At 39.4% G+C, this 22,523-nt stretch overlaps 1 protein-coding gene across 1 annotated transcript; it reads left to right on the forward strand.

Moving 5' to 3' along the window:
• The first annotated feature begins 1,283 nt into the window (after positions 1 to 1,283).
• On the forward strand, positions 1,284 to 22,521 carry LOC114355220 (solute carrier family 2, facilitated glucose transporter member 1-like). Its single transcript, XM_028307931.1, has 15 exons — positions 1,284 to 1,303; positions 1,830 to 1,837; positions 2,143 to 2,146; positions 7,331 to 7,336; positions 13,137 to 13,279; positions 14,271 to 14,408; positions 14,652 to 14,773; positions 15,259 to 15,342; positions 16,615 to 16,827; positions 16,973 to 17,055; positions 17,486 to 17,579; positions 17,889 to 18,101; positions 20,513 to 20,615; positions 21,251 to 21,419; positions 22,289 to 22,521. The coding sequence occupies exons 1-15, from the start codon at positions 1,284 to 1,286 to the stop codon at positions 22,398 to 22,400; spliced, it is 1,512 nt and encodes a 503-aa protein (XP_028163732.1). The 3' UTR covers positions 22,401 to 22,521.
• Positions 22,522 to 22,523: the final 2 nt, after the last annotated feature.

Genomic DNA, 22,523 nt, shown 5'->3' on the forward strand with positions numbered 1-22,523 from the left:
AGCTAAGTAATTAAAACTAAGTTACATAGATTAATATCTAAAATTAATTTAACAAAAACGAACTGACGATTTAGCAATATATTTTACACCAACTTTGTAAAATAACGAATTTATTCGTCCTCACTTCTTACAGCTGTCACGTTTCATAAACTCATTAAGGCGCTCTAAATTAGTTCATTATTTAGTAAAATTATAGCACCTTTTCATAGAATTTCATAGATACTTAGCTACTTTAGTTCTATTATAAGATGAGATTAACTCCTTTATCCAATAATAGTAATTTTGGAATATAACGAAGTTAGCTAAAGTGTTTGAATCGGTTAATTAATAACGGTATTTATAGAGATAATAAGATTTGTATAACTAAGTAAAATGTTCAGGAATAGCATTATGACTTTGATCTTCAAAGATATCTATTCAAAGAGGCATTATTTACTTAGAGATAGAAGTAAAATGTCTGACTACAATATTTTAGGAATGTGTTGAAGTAGTTTCCCTTAAATTAGACATCACTTGAGGCAAAACTTATGAGCAATTATTGCAATAGAATCCATTTTGGTCTCAATTTATTTTTTGTATTTTCCATCATGCTAACATGATCTCTTCTTCTCCTTCTTACTTCTTACCCTCCGATTTAAAGGTCAAGTAGCCCTTTTTAAATAAATATTTTATATTAGTAAATGATGTTTTTAAATTAAAAAGGATTATTCTTCAATTATTTCACCTAAAAATTTTCGTGTGACTGTACTTTTTTTTATTACAGTTATCATTTACGAGTGGTCCCAGTTCCCGGAAGAATATTATTTAATTTTTAAGGATCCGGCGACTGGGACCGCGGTCCCAGTTAATTGCGGTCCCAGTCGCCGGAAGCCTCATTCTACGCCTTATTCCAAACATTACTATGAGGTCTCACATGGTGGACGTGTCACACGGACCAATCACAGAGCTCTTTTCAACGCTGCGATTTTCTGCTTCACTTAGGCAAGCAAAGTTTGTGGATATTACTGGATATGGGCGTTATTCTCACAGAATAAATAAACAAGTGCAAAATCCGTATCACTGTCGTAGGCACCTATCTTCCTAAGCAACTCACGTGTAAATAAACAAAGAAAGCTAAAATTATGCTGTAAAATACCGATATGACTAAAACAAGAACACCGCAATATACCAAAATCGTTTTGCGGAATACTCGTACATCATAAACGGCACAACGCACACGTTTGATTTCCTCCAAGTACTACAAAGTAAACTTGCCCTTATTATTGTAGTTCGGATACCGCAAGATGTCTGCTCAAAAATTCTGGTAACGTCCACAGTGTATAAACTTATGACGACAATAAAAACATGACGTGAGAGATGTATGTTATACGGCAGGGTGGAGCGACTTACGGCGCTGAATATACGGTTTAGAAGAATGAGGAGTAAATTAACTTTGCTATTTGCTAGTGTAATGCTTCAACCACACCAACGCGTGCAGATCGCCATCGCCGGCGCGATCACAGCGCGATCATAGGGAAATGACAGGTCGCGTGAACTGTCATGGGTCGCGCGACCTGTCATTGGCCTGTGTGGTTGAAGCTTTAGTTCCAAAACTAAAATAAGGATGTGGTTGTGAAGGTAGCAGAGTTGAAATGGAGACAGAACGGCTGCCATTGCAAAACGTTCGATGAATTTTAGGCAAAATTATCTAACTTGTAAGACATACAACTGGCAAACTAGTGCCACAATACAACTGACAAACTGGCAACTAAAGCCACGATAGCCGAACGGTGAAGGGGTCGGACTGGCTGACTCGTGAACCGGGGAACGCGGGTTCGGTCCCCGCCGCCGCTCGTCGCTCGACTATTGTGGTGAGCTCACTCGTGATACAAGCATATTTAGCTTAGTACGAGGGGCTAACGGGAGTATTAGTAATTTGTTTAATAACAAATTACTAATAATCTTAAAAAAAATTACTGAATCCTGAGCAACCGGCTCATGATTCTCTAAAACTCCTTTAGCGTTATATTTTTTAAACTTTTCCTTTAGCTTGTCAGGAAAATGTCTGTGCAAAATTAACAGGTTTTTAAAAGAAGAGTATTGATGTCTCCCTTCCATTCAACTTTGGAAGATCAAAACAAAATGAAACATCTACCTACTTACGCTTCTCGTTTTCCAAAGCAGTGTGTATTCAAATGTAAGCTGTAGTATGGAGACAAGACTCTATGAAAACACGTTATAACAGTGGAATATGGCCGCGACAAGATTTTCTTCTTACCATAAACAATATCAGCTCAAAATTCTCTCTGTCACCTTCCTCGTAAGATGTTTAGCACACATACACAGATTTTAAAAGTTTTAATATTTTTGAGGCTGCTGGGGTTGAATTTTAACAGCTTTTTGTATAATAATGTACTACATACACGTAACACTGTGAACTCAGTGATACTTTATAGGTAACTAAACAAAAATATACAGAAAAGTCAAATTAAAGTCGTTTGTGATTTGAAAAATTTTCACATTGTAATTGGGGGCCCATAATTACGTAATTTGTAAAAGGATTTACTGTGTAGTTACAAGGAACCCTAGAGACACATCTGTCATTAAAAGAACTCGCCTTTTTCTTTGCAAAAGACATGTCAGAACCATAAACTTGTTTGGATTATACAGTGTGTCCGGGCTTGTAGTGATCAAACTTTAAGAACGGAATCTAGGGACAATTTTATCGATAAAAGTACTTCAAATTTGGGGCCTGACCCATTTCTCGAAAAATTACATCGATTTAAGTTTTTAATTTTTAGTTTTCACCTCTTCTTTAAAAAACAAGTGAAAGCGTGGGTAGCTTAACATTAATAGGCAAATATTTTATATCATGCGATAGCCAATAAAATTATCTATTAGTAGAAGAAGAAAACAGACACAAGTTTCATACATTTTATGGGAGTAAGAATGGATTTAATTAGAAAAATACATTACTTTTTTCACTTCTTTTTCAGTTATTTTCCAACACAAGAAAAACCAGGTTGTTAAGGTATGTATTATTTGCATTGTATTTTTAGTATTTGAGCTATTCTACAAAACGAATGTAAATTTATTAGTCTACGTCTATTAGTTTCGACGTAATTGTTGAACAAAGATACCCCTTCCCAGCGGTTTCCATAGTAATCGGAATAGGTTGTGTGATTCTTTCAGGCAGTGTATTTTCGCATGTCGCGTGCGCTATGGAAACCGCTGGGAAGGGGTATCTTTGTTCAACAATTACGTCGAAACTAATAGACGTAGACTAATAAATTTACATTCGTTTTGTAGAATAGCTCAAATACTAATAATACAATGCAAATAAAACATACCTTAACGACCTGGTTTTTCTTGTGTTGGAAAATAACTGAAAAAGAAGTGAAAAAAGTCATGTATTTTTCTAATTAAATCCATTCTTACTCCCATAAAATGTATGAAACTTGTGTCTGCTTTCTTCTTCTACTAATAGATAATTTTATTGGCTATCGCATGATATAAAATATTTGCCTATTAATGTTAAGCTACCCACGCTTTCACTTGTTTTTTAAAGAAGAGGTGTAAACTAAAAATTAAAAACTTAAATCGATGTAATTTTTCGAGAAATGGGTTAGGCCCCAAATTTGAAGTATTTTCATCGATAAAATTGTCCATAGATTACGCCTTTAAAGTTTGATCACTACAAGCCCGGACACACTGTATAGGTTGTCAAAGCCAAGTATTCGTACTTTCCTAAAAAACACAAAAATAACTTTTACCTACTTTTAGGTATTAAGGTAATGAAAGACGCGAATTTTAATCAGATTTGATTACCTTTCGTCCTTTAACTTTCTTAACAAATTCACTTAACAGAGAAATCAAATCAAATCTAAACGAGCAGATAAAGACAATAAAGAATTTGAAATAAGAATTTTAATAATTAGAACACAGACACAAAGCTGCTACTTCTGTTCGCGAACCTGAATAGATATCAAAATTCGACGAATTAATGAATTCTGGAATCGTCGGAACAAATTAAATTCGAAACGCTTAATCAGTATCGCAGTTTGTTTTTATTATTAAGAACAAAATTAAACCGGGTTACTTAATCCTAATAATATAATAAACAAAGAAAATTCTTCGTCCAACTCTGTCTCATCAAAGGAGTAATGACCACACCGTCAGATCTCCGAATGCGTTCAGATTGTTCTGTCGCGACGATCATATTATGGTGGACGATATTTTTTGTGGAGTTACAACAAAAAGGGGGGGTTCGTGGGTTGATTTTCACCAATTACGTGGGTGTAGGGGAGTTTCTTGGGGGGTTTTACCATGCATATTACATGAGAGGCAATAAGGTGTCAAAGTTTGGTGCCGTTGGAAAATACGCAGTGTCGTACGGTAGACGATTTGGGTTATTCAAACTGTGGATCTTGGGAAACCGTTACGAAAAATTCCATACATTTTGTATGGGTCGCTGATTTTAAATTGAGGTATTGACTTGGTTAAGTAAAGCCAGATTGCCAATCTACATTATTTTCATCAATGCTCAAAGCAAAAAATGATTTATTAGCAAGTCTACTACTACGAGTAGGTAGGTATATTATAGGTAAGTAAACCTATTTCGAAATTACGATTGTGCGATAGCATATTCTCTTGTTTTTATACAATCAACGGCTCATCTAAACATAAATTTTTGTAGCAAAATTGCAGCTATTTCAAATACATTAGATGTAATGGTAATTAATATAAGCCTGATGCCGTCTTGCATCATATCAATAAATAAATATTAATGTACCTACTAAAAATTGTTAGAAGGGCATCGCTCAATGTGATTTTAAAATTATTTATAATTATGTAAAAAGAAAAGAAAAAATTACAAGGGCTACCTTTTTAAATATTTTTGACGTTCATAGTGCCAGAATACCGGTCAAAATTATTATTTTTTAATTTATTCGATTTAGAGCTTGCAATAAAATAATTGAAATTAAACATTACTCGACTTCATTTGAGAAGTCAGAGCATTACAATGTTCAAAAGAACTTACTAACTATGAGCATTACAGAGAAGTATTTTTTTCTATTTCTCGAGGTTTCTGCGAGTTGATGCAACAAATCCAATTTAACAGACCAGAGCCTGTAATTGTTAAAAGTTTAGCGCGAAGCATTTACATAATGTAACTGTAGTTTCAATGGTTGTAAGTATATTGTTGATACAGTATTCTTGCACAATGCAGACCTAGGTACACCATTAAGATGAGCCATTAGTATGTAAATATAAAAAGAAAATAGGTACCTACTTGTGGGCGTCCTAACTTCATAAATATATTACTGAATGCTTATTCATTAAAATATTTGTTGTTTTACAAATAACATATGGCGCACAATGACGCACGCGACTCTATTTTATTTTTCAGCTGTCATAAATAATATTTAGTTTATTCATACAATGTTTGCATGACCTTAAAATATACTAAAAGTAATTTGTCCATCTTGTCACCAAGTGCAAAACCGTGGAATATTTTTTTTCTTTATCATTCTCATTTATTTATGTCTTATATTAAATTTTACCCTAATTGCAAGCTGTCCTAAAGATAGAACTACCCAGTTTTAAATCCCCACACACAGTAATCAGTTTAGGTGTAATCCGCCGTAGTAATATTGTAGCCACCTGATGCCGGCAAGGTGTTTGCTTTCGTGACGCTAAGAGTACCTAATTATTTACACCGATAGGGTTGGCACGCTTCCTTCAATTTTCTTTTTTTTCTTTTGTCTTTTTTAAATGGTGAAGGCGACTTATTTTTTTTTTACTTTTATTGCTTTATTAATGGCGATGGCGACCAGTATCTCTTTTTTATTTAACTTTAAACTGGTCTAATAAATTAATGCCAGTTTTCACCATCAATCCCCAATTTTTAAGTGACCCCTATGAATACAAAATTCCTGTTGTGTTACCATAGAGGTCACTTAAAAATTAGGGATTGATGGTGAAAACGGGCATAACTCTAACGGGAATGGTATCCCAGCACTGGTATTTGGCATAATAATATAGGACTTGTTGATTAATAGCTTTTTAGTAATTATTTAGCGTCGATTCGGTCAGCAAATTGATTTCCATTAACCGCTGGGCAATTTAATTGTGATGAACCCGCTCTAAACACAAGCATATAATTAACTTAGCTGGAATTAACGGTTTTTGTAATTTGTGGTCTACAATAATTTACAAAATTACTAAACATACGTAAGTGCATACTGTTGAACTATCCAAAATAAGGTTAATAAATAAATTAACTTTGAGTGCATTAACCACCTGGTGCACGCCTGGAGGCGGTTCGCAGAATAGTGAGTACAGGCCAAGGAAATCTAATTATAGGTGCTGTGGGTTTAGCTAATGAGCCGCAGTGAAGATGTGTTTTAAAAGACTTCCCGTTGGTGAATACTACAAACATTAGGTTTAGTTTGACGTATTTATTAATCTTCAGTTTTGTAAGGGAATAGTTTCATGATAAAATATTGATATGAAAACATGTTTTCAACTGATCCGTATTTAATATTATCATTAAATTAAAGATCTTATATTATATTACTGCAACTTCAGTAATAGCCAAACCTACAGCTTGACCAATGTAAACCAAGTAATAATGCTTGGGTAGCTTCTAAAAAAATATATCCACACCTAATTGAGATTTCATTTAAATTAACATTAATGAAGAACAAAATAACCCTCCTTTTGCTTTGCCGTAGTCGGGTAAAAAATAGCTTCAACTCCCGTTCAGCTCAAATCAAAACGTCAAAAAACATTGACGTTTTAAACGTCAATGATTTGACAACCCTATCGCCGCCCCAAAAAACGTGTGCGGCCATAAATCATCTTTCATCATTTTGTATCCCCGAGGTCTCTCCATTATTTTCACACCATAAGGAAAGAATTAACCGTCACCCTAATATGATTGGGTGCTCAAATATCTGTAGGAAACATTAATATTATACAAAGTGGTATCAAAAACAAGAATTCTGAGAAAAACCGCAAAAAACGCTTTCAAGTATACTAATAATGCGTTAAGGGACACTTCGTAATAAAATTATGTTATTGCGTTAAATTCCTGAAGGAACCTCTGTTATTTTATTCTGTGATAGGTATTATAAATGAATTGATCATGAAATTTTATTTTTTGATGTATTCATTAATTCTAAATAAGTTCCCAATGAGGGTTTTCGCGAATGAAAGATCCGATAGATGGCGGGACGTGGATGTGGGGTCTGACTGCTGCGTGATTGGTGGATTTTGACATATCTGTCAATGTCATGTCAAAAATAACCAATCATGCAGCATTTGAACCTCGCGTCTACGTATTGACATCTGGCGGATTTTTCATTCGCGAAAACCCTCATTGATGAGATACGGAAGATGAAACGTCAACTATGACATCTTATGTACTCAGACACTAAGTAAAGTTTTAATAAGTAAGAATTTGCAACAAGAATGTGTAGACAGATGATATCTACATCATATTTCATTATTATCGTCAACGACAGCCCTTTACAGTCCACTGCTGGACTATGAGCCTCCTCCACTATAGTGGAAGGTTTCGCCATAATCCCCACGCTTGGCAGGCGGGTTGGAGATCAGTCATATGCGTGGTCAGTTCAGTCTGCACATATGTATTTGATGTACTTGAATTTGGTTATTCTTACCGTTCGTTAGATAATTCCTGGCAATTAGTGTGACTGAGTTTGTTCCGGCGTTGCTTCTCAGCACTTGCCATCTGGGGGCACGGCAGTGCCCCCGCCAAGTCGAGCGCGAAGCAAACACTGCCGTACCATCCTTTACTGGAACCATTTCGCCGCATTTTCAGGCCCCTATTTGAGAACCTCTGGATAAGACCAGAACGCAGAAATTTTCGTCATCTAGTAAGCTATAATCACATACTTAAAATCCAAAATTTCAAGTCTGTAGGTCATTTAGTTCCGAAGTTAAGCGAAAGCAAAGTTTCGCATTTACGACACTCACTCACTGATGATCATCAAAATAGAACTAGTACTTCCCATAAACTCAGAGAACTGAAATTTGGTACAGAGTTAGGGTTTAATGGCCACATAAAGGGAAAACTATAAAAACTAGAAAAATCGAAGATCTGGAGTAACACCACATTCATAATAGAGATAAACAAGCAGCTCCATCGAGACTTGGCTAGTTTTTTACAGAATGTTTTTGGTGGGATATGTTTGTCTCGAAGCGCTGGTAGGGCCCAAAAGATAAAGAGAAATGTAAAGTGCCCCATAAGGGCTAATTTTTCTTTTTTTATTATTTACTATATTTCGACGTTCAGAAGTGCCACTTGTGGTCTAAACTGAATGAATATATTTGATTTTGATTGATTTTTGATTTAGGAAAAGCTATTTAACAGAATTTATTGGCTTTATGCATTTTTACAAAGAATACATAAATTACAGATATGCCAGGCGTTGCAAACTCGGCGTTGTATCTTTTATGCCTTGCTTTCGAACGTGTTGGCGGGACATAAAACTAGTACAATGTCGTGACAGCACATCATTATACCGTCCCGTAATGTATTCAGCGGGAAAATTATAGTGTTGCCTACTTTCGAAGTAAATAACGGTATTAATTGAGCTAATGAGCGTATCCTGGAATCAAACGCTGTTTACACGAACGGATGAAGTTTTAACACTGAAAAACGTCAGTAGGACTGCTTAGAAATGATCCGTCTATTGGAGGGTATTTTCAGTCTTAAGCTTTAATGCTTAAGACATAAAGTCCTGTGTGCACAAGAAATATTGAGGTCTAAATTAATTCTACAACTCTACTACTTTTACTCATATCACATTAATTGAAAGCTACAAAGCTAGAACAAGTAACTTTATAATAACGAGTACAACCGACACGTTTGAATCGGTTGATAGCTTGATGTGCTGACGCCCGTATTCACAAACGATGCTTTCTTAAGTGAAGCAGCAAATCGAATGCACAGCGTTGAATAGAGCTCTGTGATTGGTTCGTGTGTCACCCTAGACCTCATGGTAATATTTGTGAAAAAAAAATACCGGCGTGAGTCTCTCGAAAACGTAGTTTGTCATAAATGTAGTTTGATATCAAGATTTCTTGACTACGTTTTCAACTAAATGACTGAACTAACGAATGTATTACAACAGTCTACAAGCAAAAAAGCTTAAATGTCCTATGTATTATAGTTTTTATGCTTTATGGGACCTACTTATATTTTTTATATTGCGCATGAACGAAGTTCGAAAGTTACGTGCCGATGACTGGAAAAGTAATGTACGAGATATTTAAAGAACGAATGTAAGTTGGCCTTACGATTGAGCTCCTACTTGATGTTATCGTGCGGTGTGAGAATAGGGGTCTTAAGTAGTTGGTGTTGGGGATTTAGTTCTTTAACGGTACGGTTTAGCTACACTCCATCGGCTACACTTGTAGCTACAAGTTTAAAACATACTATACTTAGAGTAGGTTGTGATTTCAGTAGTAGGTACATGTGCATTGTATGATGTACCCAGCTTTTTGACACAAAGTATACTCGTACATTTATCTGTTTACACTGATACAGACAATCTGTATAGGGTGGATCAAGTAAATTTTATGGATCAAAGCTCAAGAAATTTTGGGTTTTTTCTGTCTTGATAGTAACAAGAAAGTCATCAGATAAAAAACTTTTAGACCAAAAATTTATACTTACCTAAGTACTAAGACTAGGACTAAAATAAATAATGAACAGAATTCATTTACTTCAGTTTAGCTTCCACAAACATTTGAATAAAGTAAACCGTGTAAATCAGATATCCACTAAATGGCAGGACCCCAAAAAAACATATAATAAAATACGCATGATATACGCGGGTCAAATTTTAATTTCTCATCTCCGGACATTATCGGGGTAGGTAATCGAATCAAACGACACCCCTTCAGCGATAAATAAAGAGGCTCTCCATAAATAACTGTGGAACTCCCGCCTAATGAGTTAAGGGAGGTCCGGGGGTTTTAAGTGAGGGTAAAGATTCTGGTCGCTTTGACGTGTTTCAGGCACTCCCGTAACGCAACGAAATAAATTAGGAGAAAATAAGAGGAGTTCAAGGAAAAGGATTACTTTGACGTGCATGAAAATGCCAGTTAATTTTGTTTATACTTCTAGATCGATTCTCTAGTTACACGTATGAGTCCGCTGACTAAATCTCCTCTATCCGGAACTCTTCCTAAGAATACATCCAATCGCGTTCTTTGAAACAACCAGTTGAGCAAATTTCTTTGCCTTTACATAGCGATTTTATAGCAACTAATCGCCATCGCCGCCGACGAATAGCGGCCTTAGAGGCAAAATTGAAACAGTTTCCTCCAATAAACCATTTGTATTCAAACGGGTGCCGTCCAGCCACATTTTAATTTACTTACGCGAATTAAAAACGAGCGTGATACGAATCCAATCGGTTTTTACTACGATACTTTATTTTTATCGTTGATTGAAGGATGGAGGCTGGAATCAGTAAGGAATGGTCGCAGGGCTCTTAGAAAACCCACGCAATGCGTACCGCGCTAAAAAAGATTTGTGTGTCTTAAAAAGACAATTACATAATCAGTTTGTTATAAATATAAATTATTCTGTTCTGTTAACGGCATTTTCAGTAGCGGTATTCAATCCAGTACATTTAATTTCTGGGTAATTTATAAAATAACTCATGAAGTCTAAGATGAAGCACATTCTGTAAACACTTATTCACCTCTGTTTTAAAGACACCAAAATTTTTATTCTCTCAACTGTGGCAGATTTTTTCTAGATACGAGGTAAGCTTCAGTGAACGAGTTAATTAAAAAAATGAGATCGACAGGGATCGAACTGAGTTTAAAATCATTTAACTTTTCCACTGCGCCTTTTTAAAGCATAATTGCAAAAATATACTTTATGACTTTTTTATGGCCGTTATTTTTTCTATATTTCGAACACCCAATACCTCACACCTTAAAAAAGAATTAAAAGCGCTTAATAACACCGCAGCCGTGCGCTGTCGCCGCTGGATTCGATGTTTATATTAGCACAACAATCGCGCAGCGCTGCAAGCGCTTTGTAGTGGTAATTTCATTAGACGCGGTCGGCTCGGCGCATATTAATTGGGGATGACTTTGCCGTGCACTTTTGCAAGGAAATAATAAATAAAATAAGATAACTGGGCTACTTCAGGAGTTTTTAGAACCATAATATTAAATTCTAGTTTCTGGATAGACTCGGCATACGAGCGGTCAACCTTTATTTTGTCACCTGTCATCCACTTTGCACTAGAAGCTTCCTTCTTGCTGCTCATGTTCTTCTGATTAATTTCGTTGCGGGTCCAATGACAGTTTAATTTTCCCCGGGACAAACTTGATATTCACTGCTTGGGTTTTTATTGGCGGTCAAGCTGTAAATCCTGGCTTCACTTACACAGGAGTTGCAGCGGTGGAAACAAGAGTTGAGGAATGAGAGGTGGGAATAGTCCCGTTTTACGAGCAGTCTAGCTGATGGAAATTCGCTATCTCAAATTAAAGGAGATTTGATACTAAAAGAGCAACTAAAGCACCCGGTTTAAAAACACTATTTCTCACTATGAAAGTCTAGCTCTTGAATACGTATCATACTAAAAAAGCGTTAAATCAAAAATATTACATTGCAGAAGTATCTCAACGTTTCAATTCGATCGAACCACGAGCGGCAACGAAACAAACAAAAGTGAAACACTATAGATAGAACAATGATCGAACCTGCATAACCGATTTAGGTCAGTCGGTTTAATATCATCAGAGCGATCCGATTTCGTTTTAATTTACAGATTGTAACTGGATAGATCTGGTGCAATCCGGTGCAGATTGAATAGAATAATACTAAACGTGGACTATGGATTTTCTATATTCTCTTATTTATCATTTCCAAAGTGGGAAAAGTTTTTCAAGCTCTACCTAATATTTTTGGTACGTATTATTGTGTATTAATTTGTGACATGTAGGTGTTATTCATATTATACATTTTTATTTATTCGTTTATGTTGTTACTGTACACAGCATGTGGTCTTCAAAGATAAAATATACTATGAAAGTTATAAATGTAGGAGCTTTCTTTGACTTTTGAGCAAAGTGAATGTATAAAAATAATCAGAAAAGAAGATATAGATTGAAGAAAGACGAAAATGTAGTTACAATTATTAGGTATTACAATGACAGTTCTATTCGTTCTGTTCATAAATAAATAAATACAGAACAGTAGCAATTCTTGAACAGTTACACAATAAATTAATAATGAAACACTATACGACCAATGTTTCCCGTTCTGCATTACTTAAATAGGTCAATCGGCTCAATATCAGCAATCAGTGCGTTTTAATTTTAATTTACCGCCCATAACCGGTCTGAACTGGTTCAATCCGGTACAACTGCAGAGATGGGGTTCATTAACAAGCGGATTGTTCCGCCTTCTAATGGTATCGAGTAAGTTGTGGCAGCTTTGCTGGATAACTTGGGATTAGATGAGGAAATTTTAATAATAATAAATANTATACGACGTCGAAAATTGACCGAGATTGAATGAGTTAATGTTATTTGGTTTAAATGTTCAAAATTACACTGGTTAGCTGTTAAGATTTCGTATGTGCAGTTCGTGAACTGATAAATAAATAAATAAATAAATAATCTTTATTCACAAATATCATTTCCTGTGATGTAATAAACCACAGCTTCTGCACTAGGCTCGCAGGCCTGTGTCGCAGTAGTTGTGTTGAGTGAGCATTACAGATTACATTTTTACATTAAATATACAGCTCCGATTCCTTATCAGGTGACTATTATTGTGGTTTTTTAAAGATTATGAATCATAAATATTGTAATATATGAACAAATTATGTGTGTGTGTGTGTGTGAGTGTTAGTGTTGTGTTCGAGAGTGTAAGATGAGTCGCATGTCAAGATTGTGGGAGGATTCGTTCCGAATCTGCATAATTAAGGTCCAATAACCAAAGTTATAGTTGATAAACTGTTAATGTTCTTCCTTCCTACCCAACCCGCTTGACCAGAGCGTGGAGAGTGTAGGTCAAATGCTCCGTTATCCTCAAATTTTAAGTTCGTATTCCTGCAGTGAAAACTTGATCTCATGATGGTGGTGTTTATTCCAGGTTTGACCACGAGCATAGTGCCGATGTACCTGACGGAGCTGGCGCCGCTGGCGCTGACGGGGGCTATGGGGGTCGCGTGCCCCATGGGGGTCAACGTGGGGGTCCTCGTGGGACAAGTCATGGGCCTTAAGTTTTTGTTAGGTGAGTTTATATGGATACGCAGTGTGTAATTTTTATGATAAAAAAACAAAATACTGCTCAAATGAAACAACTTTTCCCAAGGGACTAAAGTTATAAAAAACCCTAAGAAACAAATTATCATCAGCAATCAATTATTTAAATGGAGTTGTGATTTTTTTATATTAGTCCTGTAGGAAATATAGTTGCGTTTGAGTAGTAGAATCAACCCTTTTTGGATCAACTATAAAAGACACCCTGTATCTTAGACAAAAACACGTCTATTTAACTACTGCATTTTATTTGCGTTTTATGCAATTGTAATAGGGAAGAATTTATAATTTAAATGTATGTATAATGTATGGTCTGATGTGCTGTCCTCTCTACCTGATTCGCTATAATTTATGAACGAATATATTTCAATAGTAGTATGTAGTAATGTAATTATTCATGAATGACACATTTTGGCAAGCGATAAGATAAAAAGCAGTGAACTTGACCCCAATTAGTCGTGTGCGTAGATATCGTAATATTATCAGTTATGTGTAGAAACTGTTTACGCATGAATCTTTTGTCAACATTCGCACGCGGCTTGAAATTAATTAAGTTTCGTTAGCGAACTTTATCTCTTTCGAATTATTATTTAAAAAAATTGTCGGCCATATGATTTTGGGAACACGGTTATACAATTTGGTTACCGTAAAAATAATACAAAAATGAAACTAGAAAGAAATAGAATTTGACAGTCAACTGAAAAATGAAACTCGGATGACGTTCCTATGCATCGAAAGTGCGAACCAACTTCTTAGTTCACTTGTGACGATTGCCTATCGATTGCAGGGTAGATGCGCGTTTTATAACAGTTCTACTGCAGCTTAATTGCAATTTTGCAGCTGCCTAGTAGTCTGTCTATATGAAGCATTTACTCATCTAGCTAGAGTAGTGTGTTAAACATTTGTTTTAATATTTTTTCCTTTGCATCTTTTTTGAACGAATATTTTGCGTTTTGTTGCAGGTGGTGCGAACGATTGGCCCTACTTATTGTCCGTCTACGTGTTGCTAGTCATTTTTTGTTTACCCTTACTTTTTATTTTACCTGAAAGTCCAAAATATCTTTTTGTTGTTAAGAGAGACGAAGAAGGTGCTTTAAGAGGTGAGTTACCAATTTTACTGTATTTTATGTTTTTATCGTAAAATGGAAATATCCATAGAAATGATTTAGAAAAAATAATAGTAAGGTGGCAACTAAGCCTGACACCAAAGTTACCAAGGATCTAAACTAATCCAATTTAGATGGGAAAGAATATCTTTCCTTGTATTCGAACCTGATTTAAATGTAATTAAAGCTCAAAATATCTTGGCAAAAGATATAACATCACCCTGTATATCCTTTCAGAGCTAAGCCGTCTTCGGGGCGTGTCCACAAGCGTTCTAAACGAGGACATAGATATGCTTCGCGAAGAGGCTCGCGCGTCAAACGCCGCGGCGGGAGGCGAGCAACACTGGAGCATGATACGGGTGTTGAAAGACCCGAGGTTACGGCTGCCTTTATTGCTTGCCTGCTCAATGCAAGCGGGGCAGCAAACTAGCGGGATAAACGCGGTAAGTCACATAAAGAGTGGGAGGATATTGGAAAACCGACTGTGGACGGGCGCCCGCAGTGAGTGTGCGAGCGCGACAGCAACATAATTACGCGCGAGCGTTAAGGATGGGTAGCTTGGGGTCATTGGACAAAATTCTACGTGCTCACGGACCAGGCTTTAGTATACTGGCGGTATAAAGGCGGTAAGTACCTTAAATACAGGGTGTGACGCAGTTGGAAGACTGCAGGCGAATAGCTCTGGAGTCTGGAGCATGATACGGGTACTGAAAGACCCGAGGTTACGGCTGCCTCTACTGCTAGCCTGCTCTATGCAAGCGGGACAGCAAACTAGCGGTATAAACGCGGTAAGTGTCATATAAAGACAGGGTAGGAGTTAGAACAACACTGGAGCATGATACGGGTGTTGAAAGACCCGAGGTTAAGGCTGCCTTTATTGCTTGCCTGCTCAATGCAAGCGGGACAGCAAACTAGCGGGATAAACGCGGTAAGTGTGATATACAGTATGGGAGGGAGTTAGAAAACTGCGGGGAATAAACATGGAGCATGATACGGGTGCTGAAAGAGCCGAGGTTACGGCTGCCTCTGTTGCTAGCATGTTCCATGCAAGCAGGACAGCAAACTAGCGGTATAAACGCGGTAAGTACCATAAATACAGGGTGTGACGCAATTGGAAGACTGCAGGCGAATAGCTCTGGAGTCTGGAGCATGATACGAGTGCTGAAAGACCTGAGGTTACGGCTGCCTCTACTGCTAGCCTGCTCGATGCAAGCGGGGCAGCAGACTAGCGGGTTAAACGCGGTAAGTGTGATATACAGGGTGAGAGGGAGTTAGAAAAACTGTGGGGAATAAACATGGAGCATGATACGAGTGCTGAAAGACCCGAGGTTAAGGCTGCCACTATTGCTAGCCTGCTCTATGCAAGCGGGGCAGCAGACTAGCGGGTTAAACGCGGTAAGTGTGATATACAGGGTGAGAGGGAGTTAGAAAAACTGTGGGGAATAAACATGGAGCATGATACGAGTGCTGAAAGACCCGAGGTTAAGGCTGCCACTATTGCTAGCCTGCTCTATGCAAGCGGGGCAGCAGACTAGCGGTATAAACGCGGTAAGTGTGATATACAGGGTGAGGAAGTTAGAAAAACTGGGTAATAAACATGGAGCATGATACGAGTGATAAAAGACCCGAGGTTACGGCTGTCTCTACTGCTAGCCTGTTCGATGCAAGCAGGGCAGCAGACTAGCGGGATAAACGCGGTAAGTGTGATATACAGAGTGAGAGGGAATTAGAAAAACTGTGGGGAATAAACATGGATCATGATACGAGTGCTTAAAGACCCGAGGTTAAAGCTGCCTTTGTTGCTAGCCTGCTCGATGCAAGCGGGACAGCAAACTAGCGGTATAAACGCGGTAAGTGTGATATACAGAGTGAGAGGGAATTAGAAAAACTGTGGGGAATAAACATGGATCATGATACGAGTGCTTAAAGACCCGAGGTTACGGCTGCCTCTACTGATGGCCTGCTCCTTGCATATACAGGGTGAGGGACTAAAGTTTGTTCTAGTTAGCTTATAATGTTTACAAGTTAAGCAGCAAACTGGTAGCCTAAATGCACAGTAATCATGATTATAAGGCAATAACCAGGCCACTCTGATGGCATAAAATATACAAAAAAAAAACAATTATTGTTTTACATGAGTAACAAATGTAATTTGAATGTAGATCTTCAGCAAGTTATCTTCAACTATTATTTTTTTCAGGTGTTCTACTACTCGCAGACGATCTTCAAGCAGGCAGGACTCGACGAGGCACAGTCACAGTACGCGACTATAGCGTGCGGGTTCATCAACGTGTGCACAGCATTGCTTATGCTGTGGCTGCTACCACGCGCTGGCCGCCGCCCGCTGCTACTAGGGTCGATACTGGCGGCCGCTGTGATATTGGCCGGGCTGGCCGCTTCCATGAAGTTCATGGTGAGTGTATGAGGCAGTCAGTATGAGGCTATAGCGTGCGGGTTCGTCAATGTGTCGATATTGCTGGGGTCGATACTGGCGGCCGCTGTGATACTGGCCGGGCTGGCCGCTTCCATGAAGTTTATGGTGAGTGTATGAGGCACAGTACGCGACTATAGTGTGCGGGTTCATTAACGTGTGCACAGCATTACTCATGCTGTGGCTGCTACCACNGCTGAAGGACCCGAGGTTAAGGCTGCCTCTACTATTGGCCTGCTCTATGCAAGCGGGGCAGCAAACTAGCGGTATAAACGCGGTAAGTGTGATATACAGAGTGAGAGGGAATTAGAAAAACTGTGGGGAATAAACATGGAGCATGATACGGGTGCTGAAGGACCCGAGGTTACGGCTGCCTCTACTGTTAGCCTGCTCTATGCAAGCGGGGCAGCAGACTAGCGGTATAAACGCTGTAAGTGTGATATACAGGGTGAGAGGAAGTTAGAAAAACTGCGGGGAATAAACATGGAGAATGATACGAGTGCTGAAAGACCCGAGGTTACGACTGCCTTTGCTGCTAGCCTGCTCAATGCAAGCGGGGCAGCAAATTAGCGGTATAAACGCGGTAAGTGATATATAGGGTGAGAGGGAGTTAGAAAAACTGTGGGGAATAAACATGGAGCATGATACGGGTGCTGAAAGACCCGAGGTTACGGCTGCCTTTACTTCTTGCCTGCTCAATGCAAGCGGGGCAGCAGACTAGCGGTATAAACGCGGTAAGTGCCATAAAGAGTGGAAGGAATATTGGAAAACCGCGGGCAGAGAAAGGCACTGGAGCATGATACGGGTGCTGAAGGAACCGAGGTTGAGACTGCTTCTATTACTGCTGGCCTGCATATACAGGGTGAGGGACTAAAGTTTGTTCTAGTTAGCCTAAATGCACAGTAATCATGATTATAAGGCAATAACCAGGCCACTCTGATGGCATAAAATACACAAAAAAACAATTATTGTTTTACATGAGCAACAAATGTAATTTGAATGTTGATCTTCAGCAAGTTATCTTCAACTATTATTTTTTTCAGGTGTTCTACTACTCGCAGACGATCTTCAAGCAGGCCGGTTTAGACGAAGCACAGTCACAATACGCGACTATAGCGTGCGGGTTCATCAACGTGTGCACAGCATTGCTTATGCTGTGGTTACTCCCTCGAGCTGGTCGTCGTCCGCTTCTACTGGGGTCAATACTGGCGGCCGCTGTGATACTGGCCGGGCTGGCCGCTTCTATGAAGTTTATGGTGAGTGTATGAGGCACAGTACGCGACTATAGCGTGCGGGTTCATCAACGTGTGCACAGCATTGCTTATGCTGTGGCTGCTACCACGCGCTGGTCGTCGTCCGCTGCTGCTGGGCTCGATACTGGCGGCCGCTGCGATACTGGCCGGGCTGGCTGCTTCCATGAAGTTCATGGTGAGTGTATGAGGCAGTCAGTACGCGACTATGTGTGCGGGTTCATCAACGTGTCGATATTGCTGAGGTCGATACTGGCGGCCGCTGTGATATTGGCCGGGCTGGCCGCTTCCATGAAGTTTATGGTGAGTGTATGAGGCAGTCAGTATGCGACTATGTGTGCGGGTTCATCAACGTGTGCACAGCATTGCTGATGCTGTGGTTACTCCCTCGCGTCGGTCGTCGTCCGCTACTGCTGGGGTCGATACTGGCGGCCGCTGCGATACTGGCCGGGCTGGCCGCTTCCATGAAGTTCATGGTCAGTTTTCATAGTCATAGTCATATATGTTTATTGCATCATGTTGGTACATTTGGATCTTAAATATTAATACAGAGTCCCGAAACATGGCCCTGTAAGGGCATTGCAACATTATAGGTACATACAATATTAAAATCTAAATTATCAAAATAACAATATTACAGACAATTGCTTAGGTATATTTATTTACAATGGGGATGTTGCCTGGGTCAAAAAGCAAGAGTTTTAATTAGTCCGTCAGTTAACTTATCAAAAAATACTCTACACGTATTTTTCACTTTTTCAAACTAATGAAAATTTAAAGAGATAAAGCGCCCCAAAGTTCATAAGAAGAGGCCCGTGACGTCAACGCTTGCTTAAAAATGCCGCACGTTGTGACGTCGTGCGCAACTTCAACGCACCATAACTATGTAATTATTTGTTAGATTGACAAATAAAAATATACGTGTCCAATATTTTTTGATATTAAACATTACGGACTAAAAAAATTTTTTTAGGCAACTAGCCTATTCGATACTGGCGGCCGCTGTGATATTGGCCGGGCTGGCCGCTTCCATGAAGTTCATGGTGAGTGTATGAGGCAGTCAGTATGAGGCTATAGCGTGCGGGTTCGTCAATGTGTCGATATTGCTGGGGTCGATACTGGCGGCCGCTGTGATACTGGCCGGGCTGGCCGCTTCCATGAAGTTTATGGTGAGTGTATGAGGCACAGTACGCGACTATAGTGTGCGGGTTCATTAACGTGTGCACAGCATTACTCATGCTGTGGCTGCTACCACGCGCTGGCCGCCGCCCTCTACTTCTAGGGTCGATACTGGCGGCCGCTGTGATATTGGCCGGGCTGGCCGCTTCCATGAAGTTTATGGTGAGTGTACGAGGCACAGTACGCGACTATAGCGTGCGGGTTCGTCAATGTGTCGATATTGCTGGGGTCGATACTGGCGGCCGCTGCGATACTGGCCGGGCTGGCCGCTTCTATGAAGTTTATGGTGAGTGTATGAGGCACAGTACGCGACTATAGCGTGCGGGTTCATCAATGTGTCGATATTGCTGGGCTCGATACTGGCGGCCGCTGCGATACTGGCCGGGCTGGCCGCTTCTATGAAGTTCATGGTCAGTTTCAACCCTCTATTGCTCTTTTGTTGCGGGTGAAATGCCAGTTTAATTTTCGTTTCGCTTGAAACAGTGCCAAACAGTATCTCTAGTAAAAACATTTTCGTCTTCAAATCGTTTGCGTATTCAATATCTCACTACATTTAAACATAATTTGAAACCCAGGCATCAAATTCAAAATTATTTTCGTGCTACCATTTCTCATACTAAGTTCATTTTACGTCACGTTCATTATTTGATCTCGATATTATATCTTTAGATGTCCTACGTGTCCAATACAATAACATCTTCAGGATGTTGTTGCGGCTGCCGCGCCACTGTAGCGCATCGGGGATGTTTGCGCAACATCACACCGACGGCTTTCACGCTGTCCTCCGTAAGAAGACAGCATCTGTGATAAGCAGACTGCGCGGCAGCGGCAACAGCATTCTGAAAACGGTGGCTGACAGATACACATCACCTATGTGGAGATGTTGGGTGCGGAGGGTGATTATGTGAGAAGACACTTGTGGCATAGTCACACTCGGCGGCTTTCAAAATGCCTACAATTATTAGAAAACCAAACACTTTACTAACATTACTTTTAAGATTATAAATTGTATCCTACTAACCACTATGAACTGTAAAATTGTTTGAAATAAACGTCATTATTATTATTATAACAACATACGAGGTTCATGCTATTGTTTTTTTAGTACTCGTAACGGCCGCAGAAGCGCTGTTTAAGTTTTCATACTAAATCTCTCGATGGCGATTCGTCACGCCACGATACCAAATCGTATGAAATGCCACCCAACGCTTATTTTTATTTTCCTCTGTTCTTTACAGGCCGTGGTGTCGTGGATGCCGTACGTTTGCATGGCGGCGGTGCTGGGCTACGTGCTAGTCTACGGGTTCGGGCTTGGGCCCATCCCGTATTTTATAGCCTCAGGTCAGTATGATAAACTTCTATAAAATATGTAGGATGATTGCTATAGTAATTAGCCTATACATAGTTATTGGCATATTGGATTGTTAATAAGTAAGAGACAAAAATATTTACTACATTGGACTGCGTATTGCTCAGAAGAAATATATATGAATCTTTTCCTCTCTTAATAACTTCCATTAGGCTTGTTTCTTTTCATTTTAGGCAAGTTGGCCAATAACTATGTATTGGCTAATTACTATAGCGATCACATATTAAAACTCAAAGGTGACTGACTGACATAGTGATCTAACAACGCACAGCCCAAACCACTGGACGGATCGGGCTGAAATTTGCCATGCAGGTAGATGTTATGACGTAGGCATCCGCTAAGAAAGGATTTTACGAAACTCCACCCCTAAGAGGGTAAAACGGGATCCACGCGTGCGAAGTCGCGGGCGGCCGCTTATATTCGAAAAATACAAATAAATGGGATTTCACTTTTGTACAGGCAAAGGAACTTCGAGCTATAAGAAAACTCTAATCTAATTCCAAAATAAGCCACATCGTTAATTTTTTCCGCTAGGTGGCGCATTGTTCCTCGGATTTTGAATGCCAGTTATGCTATTGTTATTGATTTGGTACTTATTTTTCCGCAGAGATCTTCGAAGTAGGTCCTCGGCCCGCGGGCATGGCTTGGGGTTCTCTAGCCAACTGGGGCGGCAACTTCGTGGTGGGCATGTCTTTCCCCACCATGCGAGACTGCCTCGGGCCCTACTCCTTTATAGTCTTCGCTGTTATCACTGCCATGCTGTTTGTCTTCCAGAAGTAAGTGTTTTTATAAAGCAATTCTGCTAGGCAGGGCCGTCTTTAACCTACTAGGGGCCCTGGGCATTTAAGGATTAAGGGGGGCCCTTATAGGGTTGCCAGGTCCTAAAACACAAAAGCCGGACATTTTACCCTAAAATCCGGACATGTCACGGGGGGTGTTGAAATTAGTGTCATAGCTTACGAGTGAATTCTATCATCATCGGTTGCCCAACATCCTGATGCGTGCGCTTGATATTATTCTATAGCTCGACTTTCGCCTAGCGCGGCAATCACATAAAAAACCTGGCAACCCTAGGCCCTTATCATCTGGAAAAATATCTTATTAGCAGATGAGGGCCCCTCGGTCGCGGGGCCCTGGGCACGTGCCCAAAGTGCCCAGTGGGAAAGAGGGGCCTGCTGCCAGGCTACGATGCGCGTCATGATAAAATCTTATCGTGATGTCAGAAATCGATAGTGCCTCTACAACATTGTATCGTTGCTCATCTATTACCCGTAAGTTTGGGGATTCCCAGACGGATCTTTTTATTTTCTTTTTATTATCTGAACGCAGGCCGCTAGCAACCGAGTAACATGGAAAGCATTGGAGGCCTATGTTCAGCAGTGGACGTCCTATGGCTGAGATGATGATGATGATGATGATGATCTTTTTATTTTAAAGATTCGATTTTGAAAAAGGAATTACGTTAACCATCACTTCACTTTTATAGACTCCTATTGATTTCAATAACCGGTAATAATGTAATTTAAATCTTTAAAATGTTTTTTTTTTTCTATTTACTTCGAACAGAAAGATGTTGAACAAGTGGGTCCTAAGATACACCTTTAAATTAGCAATTGTTCCTACATCTCTTATTATTAATTTCCAGGTTATACTTCCCCGAAACGCGCGGCAAGACGCCAACACAAATTACGCAACTGTGCAGCCGAGGTTTCCGCTCGAAGCCGCTACGCAGCGCCACCGCGCTAGGACCTGTTTGACGGCGCCTGCGCACCGCGCGGGAATCGAATAGTTAATGTTACTGCACATCCAGTTAAACACTATAAATGCTGATTGATTCATGCCCGTTTTAAATGCCAATTTTTAAATGACCCCTATGGTAA

The sequence above is a fragment of the Ostrinia furnacalis genome, unplaced genomic scaffold (assembly GCF_004193835.3).
Source record: "Ostrinia furnacalis isolate ACB-3 unplaced genomic scaffold, ASM419383v2 OfSCF2377, whole genome shotgun sequence".
Lineage (NCBI taxonomy): Eukaryota > Metazoa > Arthropoda > Insecta > Lepidoptera > Crambidae > Ostrinia > Ostrinia furnacalis.